The sequence below is a fragment of the Anas platyrhynchos genome, chromosome 1 (genome assembly GCF_047663525.1).
Source record: "Anas platyrhynchos isolate ZD024472 breed Pekin duck chromosome 1, IASCAAS_PekinDuck_T2T, whole genome shotgun sequence".
Lineage (NCBI taxonomy): Eukaryota > Metazoa > Chordata > Aves > Anseriformes > Anatidae > Anas > Anas platyrhynchos.
Genome location: NC_092587.1, coordinates 33,591,848 through 33,617,921, shown reverse-complemented (window position 1 = coordinate 33,617,921; position 26,074 = coordinate 33,591,848). Strand labels below are relative to the sequence as shown.

At 36.4% G+C, this 26,074-nt stretch overlaps 1 protein-coding gene across 1 annotated transcript in view; it reads left to right on the top strand.

The window, feature by feature from the left end:
- The window catches only part of LRIG3 (leucine rich repeats and immunoglobulin like domains 3), a 43,353-nt gene extending 19,642 nt beyond the window's left edge, over positions 1–23,711 (top strand). Inside the window, exons 4-19 of the mRNA XM_027456645.3 lie at positions 2,979–3,113; positions 3,750–3,893; positions 6,234–6,377; positions 6,685–6,828; positions 7,250–7,393; positions 8,617–8,697; positions 9,372–9,443; positions 9,829–9,900; positions 12,222–12,385; positions 15,915–16,235; positions 16,796–17,077; positions 17,694–18,146; positions 18,359–18,517; positions 19,559–19,702; positions 19,784–20,059; positions 22,974–23,711. Coding sequence (XP_027312446.3) covers positions 2,979–3,113; positions 3,750–3,893; positions 6,234–6,377; positions 6,685–6,828; positions 7,250–7,393; positions 8,617–8,697; positions 9,372–9,443; positions 9,829–9,900; positions 12,222–12,385; positions 15,915–16,235; positions 16,796–17,077; positions 17,694–18,146; positions 18,359–18,517; positions 19,559–19,702; positions 19,784–20,059; positions 22,974–23,218 — 2,980 coding nt within the window. The 3' untranslated portion in view covers positions 23,219–23,711. The remainder of the gene's footprint in view (positions 1–2,978; positions 3,114–3,749; positions 3,894–6,233; positions 6,378–6,684; positions 6,829–7,249; positions 7,394–8,616; positions 8,698–9,371; positions 9,444–9,828; positions 9,901–12,221; positions 12,386–15,914; positions 16,236–16,795; positions 17,078–17,693; positions 18,147–18,358; positions 18,518–19,558; positions 19,703–19,783; positions 20,060–22,973) is intronic.
- Positions 23,712–26,074: the final 2,363 nt, after the last annotated feature.

The following is a 26,074-nucleotide window of genomic DNA, read 5'->3' as shown; positions in this document are numbered from 1 at the left end:
CAAGGAAAGTACAAGTCAATATGTCAAATGTGTTGTAGCTGTTGTTTATATGAAATGAATCTTGAGATCATGATTGATAGGGCTGTTATAAATGTTTTGGACTAGTGGTATGGCTAAAGTCATGAATGCATAGAGGAAAAGCTAGGGTTTCTCATATCCCTAATGAAAAACTGATATTCTGTCTTAAGATGCTATTCACATGGACTTGTGTGAGAATAATTAGATCAGTCTGCATGCACTTATTTTTTTTCTCCTGGAAGTTGGAGTGTAGACACTCAAATGGCAAGAGACATATATCCAAATTCATGCAGGTATGTTGGTGGTTTTGCCTATATTTCTCAGTGCTCCTGTCTCTTCACCTGAATCAGGAAAAGTTGTAAGGAAGCTGCAGCATGCTGTTGTTCCCTGTGCATATGAAGAAACTGATCTGACTCCCACAGGCATGCTTCTGTGAGAACTTGGTGCACTGGTTCGCTTGTTAGAGGGGGATCTCCAGACGGAGATCATCTTCCCTTGAGGATGTGAAAAATGAAACCAGTGTAGTATGTGCAGCTCCCTTTGAGCACAGCAACTGCAAATTTCACTGGAATTTTTTTGTAGGGTGAGCAAATGTACGTCATTGTGACAAGACAGGAGGATGCTCTTTGGTTGTGTTGTGACAATTAAGCATGCTTGCATTTTCAAACATGTCCTTCTTGACTAATTTTGACATGTATTTGGCACTGATGAGGAAGCTGGTAGAAATTTTATTTGATTTACTTAAATGATGTTGTGAAGAAAAATCGAATTAGAATTAAATTCTCATTTTAACTAAAGTTGGACCTTAAGGTAGAACTGCTGAGAATTTTTTTTCAAGAGAAAACAGTCTGGGGCAATAAGAAGGGAAACAGATATTTTGCATTTCAGTACCTTCTACTAGGCAGGGGGTACAGTGGGGGCTCATTGGATTTTCACTGTGAAATGGATGAGAACTTTGATGTGTAGCTCTGTTTCAGTGAACAAAAGAAGTTACTTTTTCCTCCTGATATGACTTTGTCATCACTGAGAAAGAACATTCCCTGAAACAAATAAGCTGTATTTTTTGTTTTGTTTTGTTTGTTTTTGTTGTAACCTGACCTGTGTCAGGTAATTTGCCAGTTAGTTTAAGTGCTAATCTGAAGGCTGTATAAGAGTTTTATTCAGTTCCATTAGGTCCAACTAAACTTTGTAATACAGGGGCTATTATCCTGCCAGCTGTAAGGAATTTCTGTTTTATGAAGCAATGCTGACACAAAGACAGCACTGTGTAAGCCATGTCTATAACTGAACACTTTCACACTGCAATTTAGGAGGCGTGCAGTTCAGGAAATTGCTGGCTTCTGCTGGAGCACACTTTTACTGCAAGGAAAATTTTATTCGTCACTCAAGTAATTGGCAGTTTTAATACCTTGTTAGTAATTACCTTATAAACAAACTAATGCATAAAGGCAACTCTCTATGACCTGTTATCTAGCTCACAGTCTCATTTGGCCAGTGGAACTGACACATGGTGGTGGTGTTTGTTGTTGTTTTTTATTAAAGTAATTTGTTACCATTTATTATAAATACTTTCAGTTAAGAGTTGGAAAAAAAAAAAAAAGCTAAAAGAAAAAAAAGGTAGCTCTACCAGACAGCCTGAGGAATGAAACACGATACAAGGGCAGCATTGGAGGGGCTGCAAGATCACTTACCCATTCCCACATGTGGTCAGAAGGCCCATTAATCTAACTTATGGTTTAATTTTTGAGTCAGGATTTTTTTGTTTTAAGTAGTAATCCCTCCCTTGCATATGTGAGGATTGTCCATGCTTATCCTAAATGAGTAGCTTACTATTAATCCAGAGCAATTATTTCCAATAAAGGCAAACACTTTCCAGAATCAATGTTTTTGTTGATAATTTAACCTGAAATCGCATTTGCCTGCGATCTCTCGAAGCTGGGGAGAGTGCCTAAATTTTGGTCATTCATTATACTAGGTACAGAGTGTACTGCAGCCAGAACTGACTTGAACTTACAAGGTAGCAAGGATCATTTTGGGTTACATTCGCTTAATTAATCATGATCACTTTTCCTCTATGTACCATTAACCCCAAACGAGTAACCCTGTTCATGTTGCTGATGTATGCATACAATTCTGCACATTATGCAACTGGAATGAAAAGCCTGGTAGTAGCTGTATATGAACACAAAATAGGATTGCTGGAAAAAGTACATTTTACTGGAAGTAAAAGTAGGTGTGTTCCTTATAGTAGACCAGAATACCCATGTCTTTAAGTAGTTGCAGTTTATGTTGTGGAATTGGGTGTGATGCTTTGCTGAAGCCTGACCAGACATGAAGTCCAGACCCTCTGTGAAGAGCTGTGAGAAGCACAAGTTTTATTCTTTGCTAAGACACTAGAAAAATTTGCAGGATGAAATACTAGATCTATTTGCAAAATTATAGAATGTCTTTCGGGGGGGGGGGGGAGGGGAGGGCACACTGTCATTCATCTCATCTAGCTCTATTTTAATGGAAATTCAGACTGATTTTCATGCTGTAGGAATTTTCAGAACAAAGAAGGAGAATATATGGCTACTATGATGTTAGTTTGGTTAAAAAAAATAATATCTGATTTCATTATAATATTGTGATATATTGTTCAGTGCAAATACCAGATATTTCTGCATAGTTCAGAAATAAATGATCATAAAGCTTCATGTCTTGTTTTAAAAGTTGTGAAATGCAGTAATTGGATGAAAGTACTTTTTTACATCCACTGTCCTGGGAATATTTTTTAAGAACTGTTGATGAACACGTTTATTTATAGCATTCTGGTTTGGGATTTGGGATGACTAGAAATGAATGGTCTGCTTAGAGAACAACCAGGGAAATGAAATACTAACTTTTGTAAGTGGTGCATAGTTAACAAGTTTTACTCTGAAAATGACAAGAGACTTTCAACTACTGTCCTTAAATTTCAGGACCAGTAACAAGATTGCCAACATTTTGTCTGAACATCTGAAGCCATTCCAGAGTCTAGAAACTTTGGATTTGAGCAACAACAACATATCAGAGCTAAAGATATCTTCATTTCCTTCTTTACAGCTCAAGTATCTGTAAGTAAAACCTAGTATTGCATTTTTTCTTTTCAAGTTACTTTCAAAAAATCTTGATGGAAATTTTTGGCTGTGTTTTGAGGCACTAAATGTTTTTTTAATTAGATACCCACTAAATACTCCTACTTTCACGCACCGTTCTTATTATCAGTTACAAATTTGAATACATCAGTTGGTGCAATGAAGTGTTTTAGTCCATGGTGAAGGTCATTATCTGAAGATGAAACAAATAGATGTGTCTGGAGAGAGATAATTATGTAGCAAAGTGAACTTAAGTTGTGGGGGGTTGGTCAAGTCTTGAGTTACATGGGGTCTTACGGACTTTTTGAATTTCTGTCGATTCTTTTTATAGTAATGCAGCAAAGCCAAAGCTATGCTGAGAATAAAGTAATGGGGTTGCAACATAATATATTTTGGCAACATGCTATCATCTGCCGATAACACACTCTTGTAGAGTGGAGCGAAAATACTGGTGGTGAAATACTATTTGACTGTGGATTAAGTTGTCAAGAGCTCCGATTAATGAAATTGAGTTTATCGTGGAATAGGCAGTGTAAGAGCTTTGTGTTTCACTATTAGGTATTAAAAAATTATTAAATACCTGTAAATTTAACTTTCTAGACATTGTTTCAACAGGTACATTAACAGTAACCGAATAACCTCCATGGAGCCTGGTACCTTTGACAATTTGTCTACCACACTTCAAGTATTGAAACTGAACAGGAACAAAATTTCAGCAATCCCTCAAAAGATGTTTAAACTCTCCCATCTGCAGCACCTGTAAGTGCAACCTACAATTGGCTAATTGTTTTCAGATTTTCCAAAGCACTGGCAGTGCTTGAACTTTAGCCTTTAATTTAACCAGATGCAGAGTGAGACAGACACAGAAAACATATTACTACAACCCTTGCTAACCACAGCTTTGTACTGAACAAAACTAGTTTTATATATTGGTGAGATGTGAATAGTCTTTGTGTTAAAATTATTTTTGCTTTTCAAAAGAAAAAAAAAAGGCAAGACAAAATGGAGAAAGGGTGATAGTATTTTTGTAAGAAAACATTGGAAAATAGTGAAATATACTTACTTCATTCACTACATCAGTCTGTCTTTATTTTTATAGAAATATTTAGAATTGTAGGATCATTTAGTTTGGAAAAGACCTTTAAGATCATCAAGTCCAACCATTATGGTTAAATGGAGGGAATTAATTTGCTTTCAGAAGGTAGGACAATAAGTAATATGCTCAAGCAAATAGACCTCCATCGATTTCACTGATATAGTGCTGTCTATAAATATTTTGCTTAATAAATAACAGATAAGGCTATTGAATATGAAAGAGGCTGGGGAAACATCTTTTTCCACTTTTTGGAAAACCTGAGTGTAGTAAGTTGACAAGAGGATGGGCTAGAACTGTGCTTTGTTAAATCGTGAATAATTATTTTCCATATAAGTTAGTCAAGAGTTGAAAATTAAAAACCCTGTTAGTTTATAATTTATAATAAGTTTGAAAGTAAAAGGTCACGAGAACAGTGAAGTGTTAGGATGCTTGGCAGAACTGGGAATTGTGGGAACTGGGAACTGCATTTGCACCCAGGAAAGACACAGTCAAACTTTTTTTTTAAAGTTAAACTTTTTTTTTTAAAAGTTAAACCTTTGTTTGACTTAAGCCTCTGCAGAAGTGTGTGAAAATAGTCATAAAAAGCTCATGATTTGTTAATGATCTCAGTAGACTTTTTGATCTTCAGATTGAACAGAAATTTTGTAAGTTGATAATATTCTTATTTACAAAAGTTCTACCCATTCACAATTCAGTCAGTAGGCAGATCCAATTATGTCAGGTAGCTAATTTGCAATGAAGGCAGAAAAATTGTATTATCACCTGAAAGAGGTATTCAGAGGAGGAGTGGGAAGAACTGAAGGTTATACTTAATGTTCTTTACAGCTTGTGGATGGTCAGACACTGAGGAGTAGGGTTTTATGTCGGGTATTTGTTATTATCAGGTAGAGCTTGTATACACATGAGAGGAAAGTTGAATTATTCCAAGACCGAGACTCTGCAAAATAGCTGTGTAATAATATAGTTGTATAATAAAATAACTGTATAGCAACTGTAGAATGATAAGTATATAGAGAGAATTATTGAGGTCTTTATATCCTGGAGGGAAGAAGAGGATTCTTCTTGGTTTGATGGGATGCAGGTTGATAGACCAAAGACTATCTTGAAGAGGCAAATGATCACTCACTGCTATATGAGGGCCTTTTCTTAGTATTGTACAATCCTGTCTCTTCATATATCAATTGCTGCTAAGAAAAAAAGGATTACAAGAAAACTGTTAACTTAGCAAAGAGTAGCTAGTTTAAAATTCACCATTATAAAAGTAGTTAATGTTCTCTGTGATTGCATGGGGGTAGATTTCCTTTTTCATGTAGCTCAGAAATCTGTTTGGGGTTGATGCAGGTGTTATGGTTGAAACCGTCCAAAACCAAGAAAATGCTGTGAAGAGCAGGGAAATGGAAAATACAGAGTGCTACCGTCACTGCAGCTAGTTCTCCAGCTAGTTATGACTTATAACTAACTTGGGTACATTTACAGTCTCTGACTTAAAAGTGGTGTGTGTATAGTGGTGGGAGGGTGAGTGCCAAAACCACTGAGAAAGAGGGAAGAAACTATCCCTAACTAGTTGTGGAGACTGAGGGAAGAATGCTTGACTCCAGATTAAGAGAGAAAAAATGTGCAGCATATTTAATACCGGCTAGGTTGGATTATTGATTGCAATTACAAGCCCAAATTTACAACTTTACTTCTGGATAGACACCAGGAATTTACTTTCACTTTTGAGAACAGAATTAATCATAACATTCTACATGTACAAGTATTCTTTATAGCTGAACATCAAGGACCTATCAAGTACTTGTCCTCAGTATCGGAAAGGTAGAACAGCATTCAAATAGTTAAACATAACATATTACAGTAACATGTTCAATTTGTATTGCATCTCGTTTCTGTTGTTTTATATGCAAGACATGTACTTAAATAAGGTTTGTTTCCAGGGAGGTAGGCAAGGTTGTTGGTATGCAGGTAAACTTGCTTTGCTGTAACTGTAAAATCTATTGATGCAGGGAGCTGAATCGCAACAAAATCAAAAAAATAGATGGACTCACTTTCCAAGGACTTCCAGCTTTGAAGTCATTAAAATTACAGAGAAATGGTGTTACTAGGCTCATGGATGGTGCTTTCTGGGGATTAACCAACATGGAAGTCTTGTAAGTATCAACTTTCATAGATTCTGCTGATAGCATATTAAGCAGAATAGCACATAAAGAACAGAATTGCTTGCTAAGATTTAAAGATGTTTTTGAAATAAACTGTTCTGGTGTGGCTTGAAAAGCAGCTAGTATTAAGCACTACGCGTGTAAAATAACATACTCTGAATGCATGCATACAACTCTAAATGTAAACAGGCTGCAGCTATCTAGCTGGTGTCGTGAAGTCAGATGTGGACCCATGGCAAAGCACGCACAGCACTGAGTTTCTGAATCTTAGGACTTTTGTCTGTTTGTGTGTGTACAGGCAGCTGGACCATAACAACTTAACAGAGGTAACCAAAGGCTGGCTTTATGGCTTGCTGATGCTGCAGCAGCTCCATCTCAGCCAAAATGCCATCAGCAGGATCAGTCCTGATGCCTGGGAATTTTGCCAAAAACTTAGTGAGCTGTGAGTAGCTTTTATTCTATTCCAGTTTTGAAACCTGGGTGCGTGCCAAAGCATGAGCTTCTTACCACTGATCTGTGAATTTTTCATAACAAAGTTTCCAAGGTGACAGCAACTTTTTTGTGTGTAAGACAGTTACATTTTGTTGGAAGAAATTGAAGCCAACCATGACTGCTTCATTTTACTGTGGCAGTTGTATGAAAGCTGTAACACAGTCATTTTCAAATAAAAGAAATTCATCCTGCAGTAATTTGTGAATAATCAGCAATGCTACATAAGCTGTATGGTCAAAAATACTGTAGTGGATTTTGTGATAGTTGTAAGGGAAAGAACATTTTCCCTGCCTGAAAGAATCACCTGGGTTGAACTGAGTAATAAATGCTGCAACATAAACATTAAAGTCCTTTTTTCCTTGAACTTGCAGAGATTTGACATTCAATCACTTAGCAAGGTTAGATGATTCAAGCTTTGTTGGCTTAAGCGTGCTGGTTGGACTATATATTGGAAACAACAAAGTAAACTACATTGCTGATTGTGCCTTCCGGGGACTTTCCAGTCTACAGACTTTGTAAGTTGACAGACTTGATTTTTGATGTAAAACAAACAAACAAAAAATGAAAAGGAAACAAACAAATAAACAAAAACCCTAGTGCACAGAAGGGTTTTGTTTTGTGTGTTTTTAATTAAAATAATGCACAAACTTTTTCTTAATTTTCCTAGATAAGCATATATTTTTTTTCAGTAAGTTATTCTTTTCAGAGTAGTTGTAAAAGGAAAGACTTCTTTCTTTAAGGTTGTGTGCAATGGATGCTGGTAATTATAAGACAAACTTCCTGTGACATTATTAGAGTAAAGGCAAATTCAAAGGCAGCAGGCAGCACTGCTACCCACAGCTTTTGGGATCTGGGTCACAGTTGTGTCTTAACTGAATCAATGTTTTCCATCGTGGTAGAGCTAGGGTGGCACAACTCAACGCTGCTTATGTTGATGCTTACACTGGTAGAGCAGTTGTTGTAAGCATTTGATATATATATATATATATATATATTTGAAATAGCATTTTTAAAGGGAGAATAAAGAAGTAAATTAATCTTAAAATATTCTGCTTCATTAGATTCTTCCAATTCTGTATCACCAATTCATCTGTTACCTAGATCAATGAAATAGTTACTTTTCCCTCTAGGCTTTGAAATAGTTGTTAACATTCAGAGGTATATTCATTCCTCATACACTTGGTGTATGCTATGTTTTTGTTGTTGTTGTTGTTTTATTATTATTTTTTTTTTTTAAGTATGTGGAGAGATATGGGTCAGAAAAAGATGAAGTCAGAGATTTGTCAGTTGCCTACATTGACATGGTAGGAATTAGGTAGTAGACTTACCCTAGACTTGTTCTCCTGTAGCCCTACCCTGTTGCTTCTTTGTTGAGACACCATCTTTTCACAAATCTCTCTAATCTTTGTGCTTCATAGGTAATTTAACTACTACTATAGACATTACAGGATATAAAAATGATTGATTTATTAATAAATCCATGTGTTCTCTGTGTGTTAATGTTAAGAACTTATAAAGGCGCAAATGTGCTTTCATTGAAAGGGGCTGCAGTTGATCTGATGTTCCTTCAGTGATAGTCCCATATCTGAAAAACCTTGCAGGGGAATGGGGGAATGTGGGTATGTTTTCTGACAGTTCTCAAAGCTTTGGTTTTGTGATCTTTCTAATTCTCAGTGGAAAAAGGCATAACTGATAGTTCTCATTGATTTCTCTCCCTATGCCCTTTCCCTTTAAATAGGGATCTGAAAAACAATGAAATATCATGGACTATTGAAGATATGAATGGTGCCTTCTCTGGTCTGGATAAACTTACAAAGCTGTGAGTACTGCTACAATATTTTGTCTGATTCCTTAAAAAAAAAAAAAAAAAAAAAAAAGCTTATATTATGCCTGTTCCAAGGGGCCAGTCCAACATGATGTTATATTTTCCATAGCTGAGATGATTTTTCTCCCTTACCGTTTTGTTTGCTATAAAATTTTCCTTTCTATAAACAGAACTTTCAGACTTCAAGTCAAATTAATCTGAAATATACATTCAAATTTTAAATGCTGTACTATTTATAGAAACATTTTAGAAGGAATGAGGGTTTCCTATAATATAGGAAGTGATAAGTGTATTATCAAATACTACAGAGGCATAGTGACAGGAATAGTCTTTAATAAAGTAATGCAGCATCCAATAGAAAAGGTTTCTGTGCAAAAAAGATATAATTTGCAAATGCACGTCTACAAATAAAAAAAGATGCTTACGTGTGTACTTCTAAGTAACCTACATCACTGAATTCTATACTTTCAACATCTTTTAAAATCATTGTAAAATTGAGATGTTGAGTACAATAAATGGGTATATTTTAAAGGTGAGACATTTGCCTGCACTGGGGAAGATTGAATGGTGCTAATTAGTCCAAGTTTAGAAACAAATGCCACAAATGCAATTGTTTAGCTCCAAAAATGCTTCCATCTTTTTTGCATTATATTCTTAATATTTTTCAGGATACTGCAAGGAAACAGGATCAGATCCATTACAAAGAAAGCATTTTCTGGCTTGGATGCACTTGAACACCTGTAAGTAGTAGATACTCACATTTAAACCAACATTGGAAAAAATGAATTTTGATACTAATTGAATCAAAAATAGGACTGACAAGCTTTACTCATGACTTTGAATGGAACACTCCTACCCTGGATGATGTAGTATTCTTAAGAGTTTTCTTCTAATTCGGAAATCTGCTGAATATGAGCTTTGATATTAATGCAGAAAGTGTTACATATATTAAGCATGCTATAAAATTCTTTAATATTATTGCTTTGGTTTTTGAGCTAGGGAACCATTTGTGTATCAGTAATGTAGCAAACTATTCCTGGAGTCTTCATTCTAAATACATTCAATTTAATAAATTACTCTTTCCTCCCCTAATGATTTTTATATTCTTTTTGTTTTTTTTTTTAGAGATCTAAGTAACAATGCAATTATGTCAGTTCAAGGAAATGCATTCTCACAAATGAAGAAACTCAAAGAATTGTAAGTTTCTGTCTAAAAATGTCACATCTATTAAATGCGTATATCCATATAAATATATTAATAAAAAAGCCTTGTGAGACGTTGCCTGATGCAGTGGTGAACTCTTACTTTAACATCTCTGAAGGTGTCAAAGTTTTCTTACTTTTTACTTTTTAAGTGATGAATATATTTAAGTAAGATAGTGTAGGGTAGGAAATGTTCATTTTCTGCTACATTTGGTGTCCGGGGTCCTGATTTTAAATTGGCTGATCTCTAATAGATGTTAGGTAAGGCAGACTTTGATGTAATGTGCTATAACATCAGCAATGCTATTGCTGAGCTGAAGCTTACTGGACCAGTGAAATGAAGTAACGTAATTCTTTTGTAAAGACCTGGTTGTCAGTGCTTATAATTGGGTCCTTCTATCCTGTAGTAGCAAAGGAACAGATCTTCACAAAAGTTGTGAAGCGGTCAATGGGAAGACTGTATTTTTTTAGTGAGCTTTTTTTTCCCCTCTCTTTTTCTGTAGATCGAGGCATTAGATTTTATAGCTGCATTTTGCTGAAGAGAAAAATTTAGTAATTGTTCCTGGTGTTTTGATCACAGTTCATACTTCCTTATTTCTCCTCTATTCATATCAGTCTTCTGTAGTCAGATCTGTTGTTCTGAGTTTCTCTATTGTGTACTGCAGCAACAAACTGGAGAATAGCAAAATGATGTAGCTCTTATTATGAGTACTTGGAGCCTCTCACTTGTGTTCTCCAGTATTACCATTACCGTGTTGGGCACAGTAGAGAGGGTATCAAGAAACCTTACGTATTTGGTTCATTTAAAGTTCAGTTTGACTCATATTGTGGCATAGTTGTAGAAAGCAGCAGCCATATTCCTACACGTAGCCAGCCATTTTTTGCCTTCCACTTCCTTAGTTTGGATCTGGTTGTATTACTTGATTAATTTGCTGAACTTAGCTAGCCAGTTGCAGGGCAATTGCTAGATTTGGCAAAAGAGAAGCTGTGGGAGCCCAGGACTGACGGGTTTTGATGGAGATGATTTGAAGAGTGATCAAATGTGATAGAATGACAGGCTAAAACACTGCTCCAGGAGATACAAGATGCTACAAGATACCGGTCAATGAACACTTAAGTGAAGTAACTACTGAGAAGTTGCAGTTGTTTCCCTATTACTTCTGAAACATTTGGTGCACCTCAATTATGTTAAACAATATGTAGACAATTATATTAAACAATATGTATGTCTACAGCTATGTTTACTTTCGCAGAAGTACAGTTATTTAATAAAAATTCCCATCTAGTTGTTTTATTTTAAGGCCCCTAGAGAATAAATCTGAAAACAATATGACATGTATCCTGTGCATCAGAATAGCTAAAACTACTGTGCTTTTACTGCCTCCTGAGAATAACAAGAATGCCCTTAGAACTTCAATGAAAGATGACCTATTTCATTTAGATGTGAAATGGTCAGCTGATATCCCTGGATTTTTGTTTCTGCAGTGTTAGGGTGAAAAGATAGCACAGAGCTTCTTCCTTTTCAAGAAAAAAAACACAACAATTTTATGCTAATTAGTATGTCTCCATTTACCTTTACAGCTATTTTTCTTGCTGGATCCATAAATTACTTTTCCTTTTTCTCTAAGAGTAGGTAATATTGCAGACTTTGATAAGAGTTTCATTACTGACTGTGTTTTAATTATTTCTTTAAAAAGGTCATTCTAAGTTTTCAGCTGAAACTGAAACTCTCCCTACTTTACCTATTGATTGTATACAAACAGAATATACCTTTGGCTTATTCTTTTGCCTTTTTTTTTTCTTTCTTTCTCTGTGGATGTAGTTATTCATGTAAATTAGGTAAGCCAATAATCATTCCTACACTTGTTATTGCACCACTGACTGTTCTTCATCACCACATCTTCTTTTTAACCATCCTTCCCCAAGGAGGGGAAAAAAATGGAATATGAGGAAATTGCCTCAGATTTTTTTTTGATGTTAGCTTTCAGAGAGCCTTCTGGACTGTTGTCCTAAGTGCCCATTCTGTGTCTTCCACTGCTGATGATAGTTTTGTACCCAAAACACTAGAAATGTGCCTAACTGCCTGGAATCATGTATGTAGTAGAAACAAGGAGTTGAGGATAACATATCTGCTTTGTAAAATACTGAAGTCCTGACAATACAGTAATCAGATTTGAACTAAATAGTATTGGTATCTTTCTCTTATTATGTATGTATTTAGGTTGAAGCTTAGCTTTGTATTGACTTGTGTTCATAAGGACCTGTCTAAAAGAAAAAAAAGGCAAACTGTCTTTGAATGTAATTGCTTTTTCTTAGGCACTTAAACACATCGAGTCTCTTGTGTGACTGCCAGTTAAAATGGCTACCACAGTGGTTATCAGAGAACAACTTTCAGAGCTTTGTAAATGCCAGTTGTGCCCATCCTCAGCTGCTAAAAGGCAGAAGTATTTTTGCCGTCAGCCTTGATGGATTTGTCTGTGGTGAGTATGTTCTCTATTCCTCGTTTCATAGAAAAAAAATCTGCTAAATGAATCAATTTTTTTGTTGTGGTTTCTCTGATATGTTTTTTTTTTTCACTAGTAAAATGGAAAGGGTTTAATATTTGTTAACGTTTTCTTCTCTGTTCCCAAACTCTGATGTAGAAAAAAAGTTTGTGGCTTTCTACAAGATGGGAACTGACATTTTTCTGACTTTTGTTTCATGTACAGCTTATATAGAACATAGCATAGTGTACAAGCGAAAGCTCAACAGTTTGTGGTGGCAAATGTATATGCTTTTCTAGATTTAAAGGATTGATATTGTTTAAATAACTATCATTTTTAAGTGAGACATATTTTGGCAAACTTAGGATGCCGTTTGTGGTTTTGTTTATTTGTAAATTACTTTCATACTTCATCGGATTTGATGTTATTCCAAAGCTGAGAAAATTTGAAGGTAAAATAGCCATATTCTGACCTTTTTTTGTGTGTGCCTGAAGTCTACTTTAACAGTGTTTGGGATCATCAAATTGTTGCTTGTATTTCAACTGTATTTTGAAATATCCAATTTCCACAGTTGTGCTACTAATATTTTGTATTTTAGTATACCAGATAGTGAATGCTAATAAAATATTCTTACTTGACAGTGTGAGAATTTGAGGTGATAGCATTTGCCTTAAAATAACATATCTCTTCATATGTTTAGTAGCATTCATTATCACCCTGATGTACGTGAGGGAGAGAATAGTGAACATACACTAGGAGTTCAGAGCAAAGATACAAGTGTATTTGAGTACTCTGATACATTATGTGAGATCTTGGAAAATCACAGGAAACAGAAAGCTAACAGGATGTCATATTTTGTTGTGCACATTTGATTTTTCTCTTAATGCAATTCAAACTTTATATTCTTTAGAGACAACAATTATCATATTTGTCTTCTCAATAACTTTCATTTTGTTGCAAACCGGATTGCTTAATTTTTGCTATTTCTAAACATATCCTGTTTTTAGTGACAAAGCAGGCACAGAATATAAAATAATACATTAAAAAAATAATAATTATCCTTTCATGTTAGCATTCAAATGTTTTAATATATTAATGTTAAATAATGAGTAGATAGTGCATAATTTAGCTAGTGCTGAAAAGTAGAAGTTGACATAGTGCAGGAAATTACTGATTGTTCGATAGTTAATGAAGTATATATGAATAATATATAATTATTTATGAGAAACTCAGGCAATATATTCAGTTGAGGGATTTAAATATGTATCTCTTATTTTTTAAACCACAGGGGACAGCGATCTTTCTTTTAGTTGCTGAATGCCATTTGTAATGAATTAATTTTAAAACATTTAAAATGTGTTGGCAAAAAGGGATGTATTAAGAGTAAGTAGATACATTTAACACACAAAGTAACTGTGATGCAGAAGTAACTAGAATCTGTTAATGAAATCAGTGGGTGTTTCACTGCTTACTTTATTAAATCTTTAAAAGTGTGCTATCATTAGACTTCTGGATGTACATGCATTATAAGTTTAAAATGACCACTTTTGTTTTTATAGAGTTTTCAGGAGGAATAGATTGAAACTGAAACTAAAATAATCTATTACATATTATTTGTGTAAGTGTACAAATCCTTCAAATCATGTGAAGTTACACTTTTAAAAACAGGAGACAGGAGGGAGTCATCCTGTATTTGTTAAAGGAAGACACATATTAGACAAGCTTCTGTGAAGCTAAAAAATAGGAAAACCATATAATTTATATTTTCTAAAAGCATGTATTTCAAGTTGAAACAAATCACGAAACATTTCTGTACCAAAGATACCTTTGGAAGAAAAGTAGAAGAGATGCTTTTGTGACCTGAATTAATTCAGTTTAACTCAATGTTGCTAAAAAAAAAAAGTATAGCCCAGGTGAGGAATAGTTATCCATTATATAATAGTCGAGTGGCTTCTATAAAGTAAGAAATATATTCTTCAAAAGTGAAAGAGTGTATGTTTGTGATACGTCTGTGTAACTGTGTTTGTGTGATACATGTACTCAAATAAACATGCTGTACTGAAAAACAAACAAACAAACAAACCAGGTTTGCTATTTTATCCTGAGATGTTCTTTTGTATTCTGTAATATCTGATTATTTGAGTGACTTTCTCACAGCTTCCCCCAAATAATTGCCACATTAAATTATATTGTTATTCCATTGATAATACAACTGAAACAGAGTGAAATATGTCCTGCTGTAGTTTCATGTGGCTCATTTAAGTATATACTATGTTTTCTTAGTTATCTTTGAGCAAAGTCAATGAAGTATCAAGTGTTTTTGCAATTGCTGTAATCTGTCTTGGGGACAGATTAATACACAGGTATAAAGGAGGTAATACTAAGTGGCCTGGGAGATTTTTAAGATGCACATCAAGATCAGGAGTCCCAGATCAGGAGGACTTCCATGTTACCCTGTAGCTGGAGCTCAGCTCCAGACTTCCAGGTGTTCTGTAGATGGTTCAGGTACGGGCTATCTGTATGTTCTTTTGTAACATGCTATGTTGAGGTTTTTCAAGGAAATTTTGATCCTTTTGTTTGTTGCTCTGAAGCAGATGAGGCATAAAAAGGTGAAGGGGTGAGGTAAAGCCTTTAACGCTCTGCAGTGCGAGCAAGTCTGTGGTGAGGAGTAGTTTGGGTTTAGGAAGGCTTTTCCTTCACTACGTGCAGAGTTTGGGCTTGAGCCTTTGTTGGTAGATAGGAGACATCATGGGAGCTGGGAATACTCTAAGCCTTCTACTTCTGGGAGACCAAGCATTTAATTGCCCATTCCTTTTGTATATGCGTCTACATGCATTTGACAAAATAACTAGTTCAGAAGGTGACTAACCGTGTGAAGTAACATAAGTGTTGTTAGGGTAACTTACTCTCCATGAAAGGACCTCCAGAAAATAACCGTTTGATATTTTTGTGTGGTGTCTTCTTAAGGGATTCAGCACTGCTGCATTTGCAAGGTATACAGAACAGCTGCAAATAATCTGAAAAATTACTTTTGTGCATGATTTTTTTTTGTGTGTGTATGGGTTTTGGGAAAACCCTGGACTTTAACTTGCTGTTTCTGATAGCAGAAGAACTATGCTTTCAATAAAGAAAAAATCATAGCAACCTCAGGTGTTGTAAATATGAAGGGTAGGCTTCATGACTGACATTTGAAATAGTTCTTACAGATGTCAAGGGGTAGTTCTTTTTCAGTGCTTCTGTTGAACAAACTGTACATGCAGTCTGCTTTTAAATGTACTTTCTCTTCAATAAGAGATGACTTGGCACAAAAAAATCATAAATACGGCATCTTTAAATGCCCTAAGGTTGACAAAACTTAAAATGAAAGCATTGTGTATCCATTTTATAAATACTTAGTTGACTCTTCTCTCAAACCTATAAAAACAAGTCTTACAAACTCTTTCTAAAAAGAGTCCTCAGGGCTCACATATATTTTTCTCTTCCTCAGTGTTACTTTTTGTTTTTCTCCCTTCTCCCCTCTGTGCAGATGATTTTCCTAAGCCACAGATAACTGTCCAGCCAGAAACTCAGTCAGCAATTAAAGGCTCCAATTTGAGTTTTGTATGTTCGGCAGCCAGCAGCAGTGATTCCCCAATGACTTTTGCATGGAAGAAAGACAATGAATTACTGCATGATGCTGAAATGGAGAATTATGCACACCTCCGGGCACAGGGTGGTGAAGTGATGGAGTATACTACCATCCTTCGGCTACGCAACGTTGAATTCAGCAATGAAGGGAAATACCAGTGTGTTATTTCAAATCACTTTGGTTCATCCTACTCTGTTAAAGCCAAACTTACAGTAAACAGTAAGTATGTTACTTTTTGCTTGTGGATTTGAAATATAATCATTTTAATCAAGATATGTAAACATATTTCTTTCCATTCTCATCATCTGCATCTTTTAGAAGATCCCTTAATAAGCTGAGATTTCTTCTTGAAATGTATCTGGTTCCAAGATCACCGTCCAGTTTTACATCTGGGCCCACTGTGCTGAACTAGTATAGCGAAATAAACAAACCAAATTTTTAGTAAATGTGACAAAGTCTGTGTAACACAACAGGAAAATACTAATCTAAATACTAATATTTTCTTCACAGGGGGTATGTCTATACTGTTTAAAGAGTTTCTGTGGCAAGATCATGAAGGAAGCTATTAGCAGAATTAGATTTTGATCTTGGTAGTCTTGTAGACTTCATATCTCCCTCCTTTTCTGTTAGCTGTCTATTGATAAATTAAGGTTGTATGGGTTTAGTGCTTTTTTAGGCCTAAGAAGGGTGTTAAAATAATGAATACGCTGTGCTAAAAAATAAATCTGTCTTTCATATATGATTTATTATTCATTTTGGTATCACTAATTTTCCTTTAGTGCTGCCTTCATTTACGAAGATTCCCATGGACTTAACCATTCGTGCTGGGGCAATGGCACGTTTGGAATGTGCTGCAGTTGGACATCCTGTCCCCCAGATTGCTTGGCAGAAAGATGGTGGAACAGATTTTCCTGCAGCACGCAAGAGGCGTATGCATGTCATGCCTGAAGATGACGTATTCTTTATTGTTGACGTGAAAATAGAGGACACAGGCGTTTATAGCTGTACAGCTCAAAACACTGCTGGAAGCATTTCAGCTAATGCAACGTTAACAGTACTAGGTAAAAAATTGGCAATCCTTAAAGACATAAGTCTTCTCGAAGATGAGAACTATTGCTGAGCAGTTTTAAAATTGTATGCTGACTAAAAATAGCATTATTTTTAGTCATAGTAGTAATAGAATAGTAATTATAATCTTCTGAAATATTATGTATTGACACATAATTATAGATTAGAAATATGTATTCCAGCACACAATCACTATTATAATGCACAGTAATAAAGGATAGTTATGCTTCATTTCTCAGATATAGATGAAACAACTTATAATATGTAGAAAAAGAAAAATGGGCTGATGTCTTTCTTTAGAGATTTTTTTTTTTTTTTTTACTTTTAATTTCCTGATGTTTTGTTAACCATCTTTAACCTATTCTTTTACACTCTTAAGTGTGTGTGATTTTATCTTTGTAAGGAAAACAAGCATCTAAATCTGATCAACTAACATGCAGACTGCAGGCTCTTCGTTCAAATTCCTTGAAAGTGTTTTCTCTCAGAACGACAGTAAGCTTCATTAGCCCTTACTGATGCATTTAATTTAGCTTTTCCTCTTGAGCTGTGAAGGAAAGGGGCATATTCCCATTCTTTCAAGGTCACATAAAGCCTATTCTTTCTTTTCAGAAACACCATCATTTTTGCGGCCTTTGCTGGATAGAACTGTAACAAAAGGTGAAACTGCAGTCTTGCAGTGTATTGCTGGTGGTAGCCCTCCACCCCGACTGAACTGGACTAAGGATGACAGCCCTCTCGTGGTAACAGAAAGACATTTCTTTGCTGCAAGCAATCAGTTACTGATTATTGTAGATACAGATGTAGAAGATGCTGGGAAGTACACTTGTGAAATGTCTAATACACTTGGAACAGAACGAGGCAACATTCGTCTTAACGTAATTCCTACTCCCACCTGTGATTCTCCTCAAAACATTGCTCCATCACTTGATGATGATGGATGGGCCACAGTTGGCATTGTGATCATAGCTGTGGTTTGCTGCGTGGTGGGCACTTCCTTGGTGTGGGTGGTCATCATCTATCACACCAGAAGGAGAAATGAAGATTGCAGCATCACAAATACAGGTGTGTAAACTGAAGGTTAGTCTTGGAAGGAAGTAAAAAAATATGTTTGTGGTTACTTTCCAATGACTTTGTTGTAGGAACATTTATGTGCTTTTACTCATTCAGAAGAGTGAATTGCTTGTTACTTTCAGCACTGTGCTGACAAATTTAAAAATGCTCTACAAACCCTGAAGTATGCTGATGGCTTTTGTGCATGTTTTGCTTCACCACAGATGAAACAAATTTGCCTGCTGACATTCCAAGTTACCTGTCATCCCAGGGCACACTGGCTGAAAGGCAGGATGGATATGGTTCATCTGAAAATGGCAGTCATCATCAGTTTCTCACGTCTTCCGTGGGAGGGTGTTTCTTACAGCAGAGGGACAGTAATGGTAAGTATGAAATGTTAAGCAGATTTTCCAGCTCACTTGAGTAGCTACAGTTTGGCTATTGTCTTTCAAACTTATTGAAATAGCACTAGTGAAACATCTTCACCAAAGTTGAAGAGAGGGTATAAGACTTATTGCATGTGCTTGCATCAACAAGCTAATAACAGAAACTTGGTTCTGTCCATCTAGGTGACACTATGGTTTTGCTTAAATCTTTTTCTCTAGTCTCAAGGGTAACTTTAAACTGATGTTCACATTTCTGAAACAAGAGTGTCCAAAAAGGATTGTGTGTCTTCCTCTGTTGCAGCTTGAAAAGGATGCTTGTAATGCAATGTAGAGATGCGTGCTAATACCGGCGTAACTTTAGTATAATATAACTGGTAAAGTTTCCTGTTAGAAAAGTTGTTAGGGTCAAAGTTAACAAGCAATTTAAGGTGAGTGTAGATTTAAAGCTGCAGTATTTTTACGTATTTGGCCACTAAGAATCTAAAGCATACCTCAGTTTGGGAGGAAAATGCATCTTACTGGGAAAGAGTTAGCAATAGAGATGCCGTCAGCTGATGTCAGTGGAGCAGTTGTGAGGTAGTGAGAGGAGCTGCCTCGTTGCAGAGCAAGGACCATGGAGCAAATCCGTAGCTTTCAGGCTGCTGAGCTGTAAGGCAGAAGAGCTGTTGGAGCAGCCAGTGACTCCCTCTGACTTTTCCACCCATAAATTTATCATTACCTCTCTCTGCTCCAAAAGGAGCAGTGCGCGCTGCTATGCAACAGAAAATGAGCCTGGCTTCCAGTGTTTTAGAGGAAGCAAGTCCTTGGTTCTGATAATATAATGAAGCAAAGTGTGACAACGTTCTCAGTCAAGCTAATTAATTGAATGCTTTCTAGAATTAGCCTTTTCATCAAAAGGTTAGGTTAAACTTAAGCAAGCTCTAAATATACTGTGAAATTTAATTGAAAAGCTTAGGTTTTTAGCAGAATTTACTCAAAAAAGCATAAATGGAAGCTTAATAAAAGACCATATGCTGACATGTCAATTATATTTTTAAGGTATTTGCCACCTAGATAATGGCAGTGAAACAGACATGGAGGGCGTTGCAGATCCATTCCTATGCCACTATCTGGGGACTTCAGGGACTTTGTATTTAAAAGGAAACACGTATGGTTCTGAGGCCTTTGAAGCCTGCAGCACAAGTAAGTTGGAAAACAAAATAATTCTAATTCAATTTTACGCAATGATAAATCTTTATAAAAAAAAATTGTCATCTTCTTTAGGTTGCAGTCCTGACCAAAGAACAGTAAACCTGGACCCATATGAGTCTGGATATTTAAAGAAAAAGGACTGTTATCAATACTCGCCTCCACTGGAAGATCCCTTTGACCAATGTGTTGGCATTGTTGGAATGCAGGCTGCAAGTGGCAAATTGATTACCTCCATTTATACTCAAAATGAAGGAACTGGACTAAAAAGCAGAAGTCTTAACTCAGACAAATTTGATTTAAACAGAAGTTTGGAACCATCATCTATTATCAGTAACAGCACTTTCATGGGTATGTTTCTCACTGTTTTTACTCAAGCTGTTGGTGTTCTTATCATCTGCCGTTCCCTATTTGCAACACTACGCAAATCTGATTTCTCAGTTTTTTGTTTCCCCCTCCTAAAATAAGTAACTCTTCAATAGTGCTTTGCTCATATAGCTAGTGTTGTGAAAAAATATTTTTGTTCAATGTTGTATGGGTTTCTTTCAGCAGGTGTCAGCAAATTCAGTAAGATAATACAGCATGTGGAATACAAGTACTATTGAAAGGAGGAGAGGAGAGATGGGAAGTAGCTGAGGAAAGGCAGTTGGAGAGTTGTACTTGACATTTTGCATGTGTTCTTGTGTCCTCTCCTCTTCCTTCCCAAGTAATTCACAATATGGCAGTGTCTATTTTTAAGGCATGCCCAACATGATGAGATACAGAACTGTATGTATAAGCTGTATCTCCACAGCAGTGCACCAGTACAGTTGGATGCTTCCGAACTGGGTGTGCCCTCTGGATCGAACTGGGAGTTAGGCAGGATGTGGGACCTCTCCTGTGTTACAGAGAGGGTGGCTTGGGGCTTATTCAGAAGCAGAATTGACCTTCTTCAAAGAAGTCCTCAGATACATGGACTTGTACCACAGACGTGGTAGCCCAGTGAGGTGATTCACCCCTGGTTGTAACTGTGAGCCCTCTTCTAAGGAGTGTTAGGTACAGCAAAGTGAACGTTTGAAGCTCAGGAACAGAAAAGTGATTGCAGTAAAACTGTGTAATGAGCAGATTTTAGATTACCAGAATGTCTTAATAGCTCACATTTACACATCTCTTCAGTGGTGTGATTTTTATCTTAACGTAGCTGGCAGATTTCCATAAATGCTAGGGTTCTTAAGTACATCTTCTCAAACTTCAGGCATAACAGAAGTTTTGCCTACCAGGCAAAAGGTGCACAGGAGGGCTGGGGCAGGTGAGGAGACTGACTCTAGTGTGTGAGGATATATTGTAATGCTGTCAGCCACAACTATTTACTCTTCAACATAAGGCACTACAGAAAAATGCTCTGTCCACCCCTCCAGTCTCCTTTTTTCTTGGTGTGAATGACAGAAGAGTTTCTGAAGGGGAAAATGGTTGCTTTAATTTTGAAGCTCACTAATTTTTTGGGTTGGTTTGGTTGGTTTATTTAAAATGCATATAAACACACGTACTGCTTTCATGCCTGTGATATCTGAGTGCCAAGTGCACTCAGATACTGTCGACTCTTTCCTGGCTCGTGTGTCAGCAGACTTGTTCAGGGCCTGGATCTGCCTGCTGAGGCGAGGGAACCTGTGGGAATGTGTATCACAGGGCTCTTTGTTCTCCAGGGGTAGGGAGGGAGGTAGAAGTTCTAAAGCTTTACCCCTTCAAAAGCCAGATGTTCAGAACATAAAACATTGCAGATGCCACAACATCTGGCAGAGGCCCTGGGACTGCACACAGCCTCCTGGCTGCCTGCCACTATTGCAGTGGTAGGACTCTGCAGATAGGGCTTTACCACACATGTCCTTCAGAAAGAAAGTGGCTCTGCTGTGTGAGGATACAGCCTTGAGGGTTCATACCACCCTTTCTGCCCTAAAAACCTATACAGAGTTACTTGTCAGTTTTCTGAGATACTACCAACCCAAGCTGCATTATCACTGTCTTGGATATTCATTATCATTAGACCTCTTCACTCAAAAGATCCTGTGGTTAGATCTCGGAGATGGGTGTGGAAGAGGTCTTGATACTTTTCTTGCCTTTAATTTTGGAGTTGCTTCTTCAGCATCATTGTCTTCAAATCCAGCCCCCTTTTTACCCCTACAATCACAATGAAGAAAGGCATTAACAGCACTGCTGGTGTGTGAGGCAGAAAGTTCACAGCTTGGGTTTTTTTTTTTTTAAAGACAGTTTATTTGTAGCTTTGGTGCTGAGGCACAGCCTTTTATGTTGTGTTAGGAGCAAAATTGCTTTGCAAATCACTGATACAAATATGGATCTCATCCAAATCCATTTTTAGTAACATCTCAAATTAAAATTTCAGTTGAAACTTTTGCTTTTAGCAAATAGGCGAAACTAGAAGTATGGCTTCAAAAATGAGCCTGTGACACATTCTCTGCAGAAAGTGTTTTAGGTATCACAGATACTACGCTTTGTATCAGCTGTATTAGGGCATCAGAGAAAGACCTTCTTGTGGAGGTGTTAACACTAGCACCTTACCAATAGCGAAGAGTGAGGGGAACACTGATTATTTTCTGGCTAGTGAATACAGATATTTATAAATAGACATTCAACTGAAATGCAACATTCTCCTTTGGTTTATATCTGTTCTAGCCAGTTGCAGGCAGAGAAATGAACAGGTGTGAATGAAAGCACAGTTTGGCTGACAGGACCTTTATTACTAATAGGAAATGTTAGCCAGAAGAAAGACTGTTTTAGCATTCAGATTGCATGATGGTGGGTGTTGTATAACCATATTCTAATTATTCTTTTAATTTGTGCTGAACTGCATTGCAGATTTCATGTGTCATTGGTTCACTGAAGAACAGGACAGAGTGACTGTTCTGACTTAGAACAGTTCTGCATTAGAACAATCTTGTGATTTGTTTATAGTTTGGTCTCTGTCCTTCCCCAAAGAAAACAGGCATGGGAGTAGTCATGAAAACAAAGGTAATGAAGTTATGTCGTATGTGGCTGTCAAGTCATTTACGTTGGAAATGTTTATAATGTCTCAGGTGGTAGAATCTTGCCATATAGCTGTGATCACACTTAGGTTTTCTTCTAACAGGAAGAATAATAGCTACATAAAATCTCACCTTTGTGAACTTTTGCTTGTGCCAGTCCTTGGCTTTCATTCTAATGTGAAGCCCTCAGTGAAACACAAATCTGTCTGCATCAATGTTTCTGTACTTACACATTTGCTATCTTTCAGGAACATTTGGAAAGCCTTTATGGAGGCCTCAGCTGGACTCTCTTTCAAGTCATAGACAGCCAGCAAGTTGCCAACCAAAAACCTCCCATACTAATCCTCATGCTTCATTGGACTTTGATTCAGAGGCAGATGAAGATGGAAAGGAAAGGACAGTTTCTAGAGGAGAAGATAGCATTTATACTTACAAACAGTCACTTGAAAACTTCAGGACTTCTACTTTTCAATCCTGTGATTTGGATACATAGCTTCTTTCAGACCTGCCATTGATATCTGGAACCAAAGAAATACTTTGACATACTACTACCTCAGTGTGGAATTTTATTTAAAAAGGGAATAAGGAAAGGAAGAAGGGAAGAAAGAAACCACATGATGCTATGAACTCAGAACAAATAAATGCATTTTTATTCAAATAAAACAAAATTGCCAAAATGCTCTAAGTTTTTATACAGGGAAAGCATTCCTTATAAAAATACTATATTTCTAATTATTTTATAGCTTTGTTTTATGCAAATAATATCTTGTAAATTAATGGTGTAAATAATACAGCATATGTATTTCTATGTCAGACTTCATTTTATTGAAATGAGTAGTGAGCATTCTAATTTTGTACTGTTACTTGTACCTTTTTTATAAATGGAAACTCCATGCTGTTTGCAGGTATCATGCATCTTATTTGCACATTACTTTTAATAAACTATGCTGCCATGTGGTCTCTGACCCACATTACTGTATGAAGAATGAGAAGTGTGAATTCTGTTTGTAGATAGAGAAAAGGAGTATTGCATCTGTAGGTGCCTTCTGTTGCATGTTTTCACCTTGATTTGCCTGAAACTTGTGTTTCTGGATTTACTGTGTTAAATGTGTTCATCTTCTAAGAGTGGGTGTGGTCCTGCCACAACTCCTGGTGGTTGGTAAGATAGCTTCAATCTATTTGTGCGAAAATAAATATGCAAATCTTCCACTTTCTGCATTCCCACAATCAACTATGTATGCACACATTCTCAGTTTTCATGCACACAAGACTGTAACACTGTCTGTGCCTGCAACTAGTGTGCATGCATCTGGTGGAGGATATGCACAAATCCATATCAAGTTACTTAGAAAATTAAAAAAAAAAAAAAAAAAAAAAAGGTGCTGGAAGTCTGCCTGGTACCATCACTCTTTTCTAAGTGGTGTACTGTTAAATGTTTGCCAAATATGCAGTGCATGTCTGAGTCTTTGCTTTCCCATACCCTTTCTTCCTATTTTTTGCTTCTGCAACCACTTCCATGCCCAACATGAAAAGGTAATCAAAGTACAAGATAATGTTTTCTTTGGTTTAACTCACGCTTCTGTTCCTTTTTCAGCAGCCCTTTTCTGGTTATAGATGAGATCTGTGCTTCATTCAATTGCTCAGTCAAGTTGAGCAATTGTAAATTGTTGCTGGATTAAATTTGCAGTAATGAACCCAATGTCTTTAACTATACAAAGTCAGAGAAAGAGGCTCTCTTACTCTAAAATGGTAATTAAAACTAAGTGAAAACACTCTATTTTAGATTTCTATTTACAGATGTCTACTATTTAAAAAGGCTGTGAATCCTGTTGTCATCACTGCATTAAAACAGTGAGACTCCAAAATGGTTAATATTACAGGACACTGGCTTTTTAAATCTGTCTACTTTGAAGGTGCAAACTTACATGGTTGCCAAATCACTTCTTTTAAACTAAATTAAAAGCAGCTGTTAGAGGAGGCCATCACAGACATGGCTAAAGCTAGAGCAAAGGTTTCGCTGCCTAGTGTAGCTGAGCTAAGGGCTTTTTGTTTTTTGCAGCCAGAAACCTGGTACCCAGATTGCGATGCAATTTTCCTTTAATTTAGGCGCCAGTATTAGAGACAGGAAGTTAATCCATCCTTAGTCACTGGTGGTCTAAGTGAAGAGAATGGATTTTGCGTGCCTTAGTTTATCATATTGCCAGATTTTCTGACTCTTATTGTTAATTTGTCTTCATTGCTGCCAGATGTGCTGATGTGGTGACAGACATTGATATGGGTATTTGATTATAATTAAGTGCATTTTGAAAGAGATTAATTTTTCCTGAGTTAAGCACAAAGCTATAAGTCAATAAGGCAAGAAATCTTAAATTTGATTCAGTCAGTAACTTGAGATCATTTCTTCCCACCACTGATCCCAGCTTTTTCTTTTCTTTTTTTTTTTTTTTTTTAAGGGGAGGAAAGCTGGAGGGGTGTGTGATTGCTTTGCTTTTTGACATATCTAAAAAAGAAAAAAGTTTTAAAAAGTAAGTACATCTTTCATTCCAGAATTAATGTTTATACTTATGACTCCATGTTAAAGGTCCGTCATGAAAAACAAGCTTTAAGTTTGTTTTCTGTAACTGGGGTAAGGTTGGGAACGGAGGCAGCGTCGCTTATTTATCCCTTTCATTTTCACCCTTAAATACTTTATTTTTGGACTTTCTGTCCAAAAGTATAAAGATCCTAATCTTCCAGGGATGTGGATCCCTGTACCCAAGTAGAGGTTCAGGGTCAACGCCTGAATTTTAGACCCTTCCCATCAGCAGGTTGCTTTTAGCAACCTAAAAATACAAATGACTGCAATTTTATTTGATGCCTTAAATACTCAGAAATGAATGTTCATAAGTCCTTTTGCTAGTTTGAGTTTTCATGTTTATTGTGCTTAAATACGGTGGTAATTGTAAACTGCAAGATAGCTGTGATGACTTACTAGTTCTTTTAAAAACTGTTGATATAACCAAACATCTGTTTTTAAAAACTTGCAAGTGTTACCTTCATTCTCTTTCCTCTGAAGATACAGAGATTAGGGAGCTGGTAGATTGATGTTTACACAGCTGAAAACTAAATCATAAGCTGATGTGATGGGAAAATAAATTGCAGCCAACACTGAATAAAGCTTACACTGAATCTTAGAAGAGCCTTAGAATGAGAAACAAGTGTTGCTGGATGGCAGGATAGACATTTTGCAGCTTTTTCAGCAGCAGCAGCTGAAATTTTGTTACAGGCTCACATAATACTTGTAAAATGCTCTTTAGGGGCAGTATGCTCTTACTATATTACAAAAAATGTTCTACCCAACAAACTCATA